Genomic DNA, 11,534 nt, shown 5'->3' on the forward strand with positions numbered 1-11,534 from the left:
GTTCTTGACAAAACAATTAACTGTGGTCCTCAGATCAATAATGTAGCAAGCTTATGATTTCATGCCTATATAACACATGTTACAGTGAATATTACACACAACCCCTAGTAGAAAGATGTTTGTGAAGAAGACAGAAGAAGGTTGATTTCTCTTGTCTTAGATGCAAGTAAATCACTGGAGAAGAAAACTTTTTGATCCTTATATTAATCAATAAATGAGCAACACAAAAATTTGATAAATTGGCCACTATTTCATAATTCTGATTCCCTCAAGTTGTGGCTCTAATATATTTTTTGTAAAATATTTCAAATAATAACCAGACTCATTCAGGATTTCCCACTCTATTCTTAGTAACTCAGCTTAGATGACTTCAAAGACTTCTAAGACTCTTCTCTACAACAAATGAGCAAGCCATTGATCACTATGCAATTTATTTTTCCAAAATTACTCACCTCAAAAAACAGATTTTTATTGCTTTTGGATCATTGACTTTTAGTATAATATCTAATATGTAGTAGACATTTTCATAAAAATATAGTCTCATTGATATGGTCAAGTCATTAGGGTATAAGCCATAGTGGACAGAGGTCCAGACTTAGAATTACAAAGACTCATCTTCCTAAGTTCAAGTCTAGCCTCAGACACTTATTAGCTGTGTTGGCCTAGGCAAGTCATTTAACCCCACTTGCCTCAGTTTCCTCATCTGGAAAATGAGCTGGAAAAAGAACCACTTCAGTATCTTTGCCAGGGAAACCCCAAATGGAGTCATAAAGAGTTGAATTGTGAGGAAACAAATGATTGAATAGCATATCAAATGAAGATTTCCTGTTCACTATTCTCCTGATTATCATACATCCAAAAATATACAAATTATCCCTAAGGGTATTTGAAGTCCTGGAGAAATTATACTCATACAATAGATTTGTGTCTCTGGGGAAAATAATTCCTTTTCTATGGGAAAGCAATGGGTAAATCCCAGTGTGGAAACTCCATTCTGTCATCTATGCCTAGAATCCTAGAATTTGCCTATGGTATTGAAAGAATGTGTATCAGACTCACGCAGATCTTTCATATTCCAACTATTTCTTCACTATTTACTCATTCTGCCACATTACCTTTGCCTTAATAACATTTTTTTTTTATTTATCAATTAGACCAGTGCCTATTTTACTCCCAGTTATTTTAAACAGATGTATAGGAATGAGGATTAGTCGAAAAACTGGGATGTGTCATAGAATAGAAAGTTTACTGCTATAGCAACTAGAGAACCTGGGTTCCAATTTTACATCTATCATTTAACATCGATGTGATCTTGCCACATCAGTTTTCTTAGTTTTGAAAACTGAACTAAAGGTGGCGTGAACTAAACATTCAAAAATGAGCAGAGGTTGGTGTAGACCTGAAAACCTCTGAGGTTCTTTCTAGCTTAGAATTTTAATACTGGAATCTTTGTAGTGTGGACTTTTCAGCTGTTTTAATCAGGTGACTCAGGGAATAGACAGATTTTGGATACTTTAAATAAAATTTCTGTTAACTGTGGTACAATTTTGAAGGTCAATTGCATATTTCAGAATATGATTTTCATGGAATTTGGTAATTTATTAATAAAGATTAAACAACAAATGCCCCATGAAATTTTATAAAGAGATACAATTCCATCTAATGTTTATCATTTGAATGTTCCATAAGAAATATTTTTACAAAGCATTCAAGTAAATATTATAATTTGCAAAGTTTTCTGAATCCTTTAGTGGATGATTAGAACATTTGTATTGGGTTAGCATAGAATTCATGTTGTTGTTGCTATTTTTAATCTGTCTAATACATGACAGAATGTTCAGAGAAATATACAGAACGCAAGTACTTTTGGAAGAGCATCTGTTGTTTGCAGTCCTAGAATATCATAGAGTTAGAAGATGAAAACCTGAGACCTTGAAAGCTGCCCAAGGTCAGGCAAGGTCTACATGGCAAAGTTGATGTTTGGGACCAAGGGTCTCCTAATTCCAAATCTTGTCTCTTCAACATGAATTCTTCAAAAGACAAAAGTTTTTATACTTGCTCGTCATTGTCAGTCTTTAAGAGATCTGATTTCTAAATGCAAAATTTTCTCAATGTTCCCTTCAAATGAACATATCACATGTTTTCATTGATTTGCTGGACAGAATAGAGCAAGGAGTCAGGAGGACCTATTGGAATCTATTCTCATCTTGTCTCTCTCTTTATAAAGTTGTCATGAGGATCAGTGAGATTGAATTTATAAAACACTTAAAATTTTAATATATTAGTAAGAAGAATATAAACAAAAATAACTTTTCCTTTTTATTAATTTTTTTGTATTGCATGGATTTTTGTTTTGGAGAACACAGGAAACATTTATTTGTAAATATTTTATATACCACTAGCCATCCATCAGAGAAGAATTTTCTGCATTTCAAAGGTTTATTTTAGGGTAAATTTCATATTTTAAAGTACTCACAATCTTTATATATCCAGTTAAATTGGCAGATGATAACTTCTCCTGGAAACATTGTAAAGAAATCTTAGGAACTCCTGAGCCAATAAACCTTTCTAAAAACAGTTTTAAAAGTAGAATGTCAAAACTATTCATTCCAATTATGCTATAATTTTTTAATAATAGAAAATCATTATGAAATTTGAAAACCAGCACACTTGAGTAGGAAAAAATGGTGAACTTCTAATAAGAAAACCCAATATGACTTCCAATCCTCTCAAAATCACTTAACATCAAAGGCAAGGTTTTTTTTTTTTACCTTTATGAGCTTTTATCAGCTCTTTCACCTCCTTACCTGAAAAATAATGTTTGAACTCTAGGGTTCCTTCCAACTCTAAAACTATGACACTATAAACCAACTATCTTTGAAACACCCCTCCATATGAAAATTCAATGACTTTTCATAGTAGGTCTTCTTCAAGAATGAAGGACAAGTAACCACAATTTTTCATAATATTACTTTTTTGCATTGAATAAGGAGCAAGATTTTTAGAATTGATGCTAAATTTTCACATTTAATTCAACTAAAATTCATTCGATATCTCACAGCCAAAGAGGCAACAAAGATAATAACATGAATTTGTATTTGTGACATACTTTAAGCTTGAGGAAAAAGTTCAATGAAGATTGCTTTTCCCATTATATAAGTGAGGAAATCGAAGCCCAGAGAATTGAAATGACTTGCCCACACTTGCAGAGATGGTGTTAGGCAAATAACTTAAATGCCAGATATTCATGATTCACTTCCCAACCTTTTATCCCCTCCAAAAGGCTTCCACATTTCTTTTGAATATCCCTTCTGTTCAACTACCTTCACTTGGGAGCTATTGAAAAATTACTTATACAATTATATATCTTGTTTCCATTTATATTCCACCAGTCACCGAATCGCCTTTTCCAACTTCTCTTCCTCATGGCAAGCGGCATCATTCCAACTCTATAAGAACTGGGACCTGAGGCCACTTTCAAATTTGAGAGTTGTCTGTCAGTTCTTCTTATAATGAACTGGAATTTCATTACCAAGTAGCTCGCTTCCCTTACAACGGCTATTTGTATCATTTTGAGTAATGTTCCAAACAAGTAGCGGTAATCAGACCTAGCTTACCCAATCCACACTTCTGCCTCCAGACCCATCATGATTTTTTTTTTTATTTTTGCTTTAAAATATCCAAGGGACAAATGTATTTTAGAATCTAATGATAGGGGGAAACAAGACCAATCTGAAACACTTTTTAATGTGAGTAAAACTATAATTTCCAGTTATTACATATTGGAATTCCTACAAAGATATGCTTTTCATTCAAGGAAAATGCATTTGATTAAGTATAGGAAGTGAAAATTGGAAGTCATTTAATGACCATCTAATCCAAACTGGTCCTTTGCAGGATTTATCTTCTAGGAATCCTATCCAGCAAGTCCCCCAAGGAACTCATACTTGAAAAAAGAAAATCTATTACTTCATAATCCAGTCCATGTCTCATAGGAATAGCACTAACAGGAAGGAAGTTCTTCTTTAAACTTAAATCTACTTCCCTTCATTTTCTAACCATCACTCCAAATGCTACTTTTTTTAAAATTTTTTTTCTTTTTTTTTTGCAAGGCACTGGGGTTAAGTGACTAGCCCAAGGCCACACAGCTAAGTAATTATTAAGTGTCTGAGGCCACATTTGAACTCAGGGACTCCGGACTCCAGGGCCGGTGCTCTATCCACTGCGCCACCTGGCTGCCCCCTAAGTGTTACTTTTTGAGGATAAAAGTAACAAGTCTAAGTTCCCTCTTCAATGGAATATCCTTCAAATACTTGACAACAACTCTTTTATTCTCCTTGAGACCTTTATTCCCCCAGGATAAATATCCCCTGGCTTTAAGTTGATATTAAGGGGTATGACCTTATCTGATTTTCCTAACCAGGTTATCAATGTTCTTCCCGCAATGTGCTATCCAGATATGAACGCAGTATTTTCTATGTTGTTTGAGGTGAAGAGAGGATAGTGGGGCTTTCATCTCCTTAGTTACAGATTCTTGCCAATTTTTAGCAAGACCATATCTATGAAAAAAAGGACTATATCTATGATGTCATTGAAATAAGAACTGTTGAGGAAAATTCTTTTATAAATGCATAATAGCACATATTCTACAGTTCATAGGCTTAATGTTATCTAGGACCCTGAGGGGTCAAGTGTCTTAATCTAGAGTAAAATAGCCCTTACTTGTCAGGTGTAAAACTTGAATCCAGAGCTTCCTGACTCTGAGGCTTTCCTTTCTATTCATAGCTTTATCAATGGAATTATAAATCTGCTCAAAATAAAGAATTATATATGCATATATACATATATATATTGTTTATTATTTGGTTAAAGAAATTTCAGTAAAATAATGTTTATAAATATACCATAGTTATGGGGATTAAAAATTCTTCCACATGCCCCACAAAATGTAGTACTCTGAAATGACAGCATATTATAATAGCCAAGCAACTACCAAAGACTCACCAAGACCCTCCTATATGTCAGGCCATTCAATAAACTCTGGAATTTTAAACAAATAGAAATAAATGGGATCATCCCTACTCTTAAAACTCACAGCCTATTCAGGAAGACAAGAAATATCATATAGGGGCGGCTAGGTGACGCAGTGAATAGAGCATCAGCCCTGGAGTCAAGAGTACCTGAGTTCAAAGCCGGCCTCAGATACTTAATAATTACCTAGCTGTGTGACCTCGGGCAAGCCACTTAACCCCATTGCCTTGCAAAAGCTTAAATATATATATATATATATATATATATATATATATACATATACATATATATATATACAGAATAAATGCATACAAAATAAATGCATAATAAGTGATGTAATAAGAAAATCCAGGGATAAATATTGCAATAATCAAAGAGAGAAGATAATTTTAGTGTTTAGTGCATATTTATAGTATACTAATAATTCAAAAAGTGAATTATGACACCTGTCCTCCCCAGAATATTTCGAAAATCAGTTATTTACCCATCATTCTCAATAATTAAGTAAAATACATTATTAGTTAATTAGTTAAATTAATTAGTTAAACATCAAATCCTATTATAATATCCTATAATGGATAATTTTTGGTTTTCTGAAACACTGAGCTGAGAAGCCTCAACCTCTGGCAAGTTTTATGCAGATGGAAAAGTTTGTAATTGCAGTCTATTGTCCTAAGAATAGTTAATTTAAAAAGGGTCCTTATGAAGAGTTTAGCTTTTAAGTAATTGTGTTGGCAACAGTAACTCATGAAGGTCATAATCTAATAGAAATATCAATGGCAGATGAAATTTCATTTGGAGATGAAATTATCTAATTTTGGCACCATTGGTATAAAAGTAAATATGAACTTTCCTTGAACAACGGAGTCCCTAGAAAAAAGGGGGGAAAAAACTTCATAAACTCTGAGGATTTTTCTTCCTAGATGAGTGTTCATACAACACAAACATAGAACTCAGTATTGCAATAAATTCTGGAACAATGGAGGAAATTAAATATCAAATTCTCCTTTTCTTCCCAAACACTGAAATACCACATTCATTTCATGTTGATTTTATTGAAGCCAATATTCTATCTCTTTCTAATAGTTCAGCCTCGAAAAATTTGAAAATAGTAGGTTTTTGATGAACCTTTTAAAGAATTAGCATTAATAGACCAAATGTAAACACAACAGAGCCAATAACTAATTGGTCTGATAATAGTTTCTGGTCTAATTTCTAATTCTGAGAGTCAGTCACTGAAACAAATACTAATAATTCTCTTTATTTTTCGATTATATCAATATTGGTACCATAGAATTTTTCTTGTGTGGGGCTTCTAAAAAATCCTTAAAAATAATGAAGGAAATATATTTAGGAATAATAAAACACTCTGTGGATCAGCCACAGAAGTGACTGGTCCAACATTCTCACTTTGCATATGAGAAAACTGAGACCCAGAGTCCTCAAGCATCTTGCCTAAGGTTATTTGGGTAGCCACAGAGTGGGGCAACTAACCTTTGCCTTCTGGTTCTACAGTCAATGTCATTTTGACTACCTCACACTGATACTCAAAGATATAACTAACATTCAAGGGAAAAATATTAAGAAAAGAAGGAACAAAGGATATTTCTTCCCCTAATGCCCTCTCTGTCCTCTCCATGTGAGGGGAATTGTATACTTATTGGAAGGATATTTCTTTCATTTGCAGTAATTTAGAAAATTTGGGTTGTCTTGTGCCCCAGTGAATCTTCACACTTCCACTCTTTGCAACATTTGTTTTAGGTAAAGAACAGGTCATATATAAAAATGCTTGCTGCCATCCTCAAACATGTTGAATGTTTTCATTTCTTCTAATTAAGGCAATGCAAAATTCCTTGTTTAATTTGCATATCAATTATAAACATTTGAAATTCCTTCTGCTTTCCACATATGAAAGATGGACACCAGGTTTTTATATTTAGGTTGCCTTGGCACCACTGGTACCAAATTATGTCAACCCTCTCATGTCATATGTTTGAGTGAAATCAAAAGATTGCTAGTTATCTCTCTTGAGACTTATGGCCATCCTTCTCATTGGCAAAGAAATTATTGTCTAGCTAAGTGTTCAGTACTATTCTAAAGGTCATTAAAAAAGATGATACCAAAACTAGGAGTCTTGAATTGAAGGTGAAGCTTCTAAAACTTTTAAAAGTTTCCATTATATCAGAATTGGTGGATAATATCATTAAATCTCAAGTTTTCTGATGCACAGTAACAATGCCAGAAATTCTGAAGGGAAAAAACCTTATACACAGACTCCTTCTGATAATATAAATGTCATTTCCAAATTAAGCATGCTATGAACACAAAGGATTTATGAGTCTATTAACTAAAAGAGATCATCAGATGTGCCTCCTAGATAAGACAATACCAAATTTAGGTTGATGTTTGACTTGTTGGTAAATATGCCACACCTATGGAAATAGTAAGATTTAATTCTTCTGAAAGCTGACATTCAAAAAAAGTTTATTTTTTATTTATTTCTGTGGAAGCAACTTCAAAAAATCAGTATGATCCCCATGCTTCAGAGATAGATTTTTTTTTCCTGTTCTTTCATTGAGATTCTTGAAATCGAATTGGATCTATAACTTCATTGACATAGATGTGGTAATCCAGATGAGGAAGTTCCTGTTACTGGCATTTTATACATTTTTTGCAACTATAGTCTTAAAGACCTGCCTATGGGACTCTGAAATATTATCTGATGATCTGTCTAGTATCACAGCAGGCAGAATGTCAGAGCTGTCACTTGAACCTGGATCTAATTGACCTCAAAACCAAATCTTTAACCACTCAGTCATATAAATAAAGATGAAAATGAAAGTATTCTGGCCCTCGGAACTCATGGTTAATTATTTATTATATAGAGACAAGGTGGTCTAAGTCTTAGAGAATTAAAATGACCCCCCCCCGTTGACAGAGTAAACCCTTTTATCCTTCCAGTATTCTTTATCTTTTGCTCTTTCATTTTATTTTTATTACTTCATGTAAGTGAGGATACATCCTCTCCAGGTTTTCAAATTTACATACACATGTATGTAAATATACCAGTGGCCATTAATAGAATTATACCTATACATACCTGTATGCATATAGACACATATACATACCTATACATGTGTTTTCCCATGAACAGAATGGTGAGACCCAAATTTCATTCCTGTTCACAGTTGGTGCTTTGTAATTCTATGTAATTTTAATTAAAGAAGAATTCTGGAACAGTCTCCCTCTGTGCTACCTCCAAGCATACAATTAGCAGAGTACAATTTCTGCTGTGAACAGTCAGTTAATGATTTCAGTTTAATAATTTATGATTGCTTCCTTGGTGCCAACCATATGAGAATGACAGAAAGGTAAAATAGGATGTAAATAGTCATTGAAGATAGAGGATGAATGGACTAGAAGACCATGGCATGTGTCTGCTGTCCAAAGATCTAGACATATCACCCGTTTCTCATGTTTCATAAGATGTGCATAGAATAGATAGCCATTATTTTAAAATTGGAACCAGTTAGAATAAAATTCCCACAGACATCCCAACAACATGAATACCACCAACAAAAAATGATATATCTTTCCATTATCTAGTTATCATTTCCCAATTATACCAAGTCATTCTAGTTCCAAGTTTCCGATTGTAAAAAAAAAAGAGGAAGTTGAATTAAATGATTAGCTCCATTCAAAACATAATGCTCTGAACTTTGAAAAATGGCCCATTTCCCCCCTTAGTACCTTGAATTTCTCACCTGAGGATAAAAAAAATAAGTTTGACTAGCTGACCTTTCAAATTTCTTCGTAGACCAAATCTATGATCTTTCTTGAAAACCAGGCATTTTCCTATTAACTTCATCTCTTTGTCTTTTCCACATAAATAATTTCCCAATATCTTTTTGGTAGTGTGTTAGAAGGATGGCACAAAAGTATGAGCATTGCCTTTCAATTTGCATGTAAGATGTAAGAATTGACCACTTTAATATCAGCCTAATTTTCAGTTATGGTTTTTTAGACCCTGCCCTGCCTGGCCCCAGGTTCGGCATCCATCCAAAGAATGTAGTAGAGAGAATCTCTCAGATCATTCACATCTGACAGGAAGAAGATATAATTGAGTTAGTTTTCCTCCCTGATGGAGTAGTGAGAGGCCAGCTCGACAACCAAGTTCACTAAAAGTATAATTTAAATCACTCATCATTAAATGATCACACATACTCAAGTCCTATGAACTCATGACTTTTGCTGCCTTGAGCACTTAAATATAATACACTCATTTTGACTCTTGGAAGTTATCTTAAGGAGTAAAAATAACTTGTTGCAATTTCTCAGGGACTTTTATAAATACCTTTATTCATCAGCAAATTTGGGGACAAAGACGATATCACGTAATCTATTGGGATCGTTAAAATAATTTCTTAACACAGAAGGAAATGAGGTGGAAATTTTTCTTTTTAATTTATGGGAATTTCATTTCCTTTCATAATTGTGATGACACTGTCATATCAAAACCTATCTGTATATACAAATAAATACATAAGTATAAAATTGTACATTTTCATATATACACATATTCAGATAAACAGAGGAATGAGTGCATCATTCCAAAATAACAAGGAAATTTCAAAGCATAATTTTCTTTAGAATTTATTGATGGAATCTCAGAAGTCATGCAGTTGAAAATAACTTTTCCTGAGCTCAAAATTGCCTATTTTTACATAGCCCTAAAGTTTTACTTTCTGCTGTTAAAAGCAATGTATACAGTAGAACAGCACTTTTGTGTGATTATCATATACAAAAGCCTTGTTTGAGAAACACTAACAAAAGCAGCAATCTATAAATATTTTAAAATCAGACTTTCAAACATGGAAAATGTGTTTTGTGTTTTACTGACCATTTGGGGGATAAGAACATGTATAAATTATTTTTTTCAGATATTCGGGACAGTGGGGGCCCCAAACCTGTGATGGTGTACATTCATGGTGGCTCCTACATGGAAGGCACAGGGAATTTATATGACGGCAGTGTCCTGGCAAGTTATGGGAATGTGATAGTCATCACAGTCAACTATCGGCTGGGGGTACTTGGTAAGAAGCGCTTTTATCCCATTCATCCGAGAAATTTGTGATGATAATACTTATTTTTATTTTTATGGGTGTATGTGTTTTGAATTTGAAGGTTGGTTTTCTACTCGAGGGGGGAAAAGAGTTATTTTCCTGTTGCTATAGAAATGTCTGATGATTTGCCAAGGGCCAAATGGAATTGATGTTTCAGAAATAAAGATGGAAGGGAATTGAATTATTAAGATTGTTTGGGAATGTTGTTCCTGTGGTGTGAAGTCAATATGACAGAGTACACTAAAGAATAATTATGAGATCCCTGAGATTTTGCTTTCTTGTTAATGGATAGGAGAGTCTGATGCTTACAGTGGAATTGAACTGTCTGAGATTAAATTGTCTTAAAGAATTTGGATACTAGGCATTACCTATGAGGGGAAAAGGTGTTATTTGATGCTGGTTTCCAGATTCATTTTTCTCAGTCAAAACTATGATAGTTGATGTTGAAATTTTCTTTAGTTTAAACTTGAGTTGAGGAATTATACACTGACTTCACTGCAAAAAAAATACAGTCTAATTCACCTATTGATGGCATGTCTCGAATAAGGAAAATAGAAGCCAAAAGGAAAAGGTACTTATTTTGAGCATTTTTTGTGTGCATAAAATGTTTTGATATACTTGTAGATGAGTGTGATCAGAAAGAGAGCCTTTGTGAAATTTCTTTGAAAGATAAACACATTATTTATTTATATGGATGCATTAGTATGTTCTGATAGTTATATACAATAAGCTAAATGGTGATTTTAAATGCCTTCATCCTGATAGTCTACCCATGAATAGAACTCATCTTTGAAATTTGTCTTTTTCATGTGCATCTTCTCTGGTTTTTCATACTTCACAATGCTTAAAACAGTATCTTGGTGTTCTGAAAAAAACCGCATTATATTAATTTTGAGAGAGAGAAAAAGAACATAAATTTTTGTTATGCAAGCACTTAATTATGTGTTTCAATGTATTCTGCTTTTCTGTGCTAATGTATTTGGCAGAAAGTTTACCTCTTTTTTCCCAGAAATTCATGTATACATATATTTAAATATATATATATATATATATATATAAAGACATTATATAGGTATATATATATATATATATATATATATATATATATATATATATATATATATTGAAAAGACATTATTTTGAATTGTTACAGCTAAATCTGTAGTGGAAAGAGCCAATCCATAATGGAAGATATTTCATCTATAGATAAAATCTATACATCTATAAAATATCAGATGATATGTTTGAGTGTTGTGTTGTTGCTTTTTAATTCATTTAATCCCATTTGCATTTTTTTTGGAATTCAGCAGAGTATTTAGTCTTTGACTTTAGCTTGTCAACTTCATTCAAAAATACTCACAGCCCCTGGCAGTATGACAG

General features: G+C 33.1%; 1 protein-coding gene across 2 annotated transcripts in view; it reads left to right on the forward strand.

Annotated features, from left to right (window-relative positions):
* LOC141490730 (neuroligin-1-like) overlaps positions 1-11,116 on the forward strand; it is a 277,179-nt gene extending 266,063 nt beyond the window's left edge. For both annotated transcript variants that reach the window (XM_074190935.1, XM_074190936.1), the window contains one exon: positions 9,972-11,116. In XM_074190935.1, coding sequence (XP_074047036.1) covers positions 9,972-10,165 — 194 coding nt within the window. In that variant the 3' untranslated portion in view covers positions 10,166-11,116. The remainder of the gene's footprint in view (positions 1-9,971) is intronic.
* Positions 11,117-11,534: the final 418 nt, after the last annotated feature.

This window comes from Macrotis lagotis, chromosome 6 (genome assembly GCF_037893015.1).
Source record: "Macrotis lagotis isolate mMagLag1 chromosome 6, bilby.v1.9.chrom.fasta, whole genome shotgun sequence".
NCBI classification, from domain to species: domain Eukaryota; kingdom Metazoa; phylum Chordata; class Mammalia; order Peramelemorphia; family Peramelidae; genus Macrotis; species Macrotis lagotis.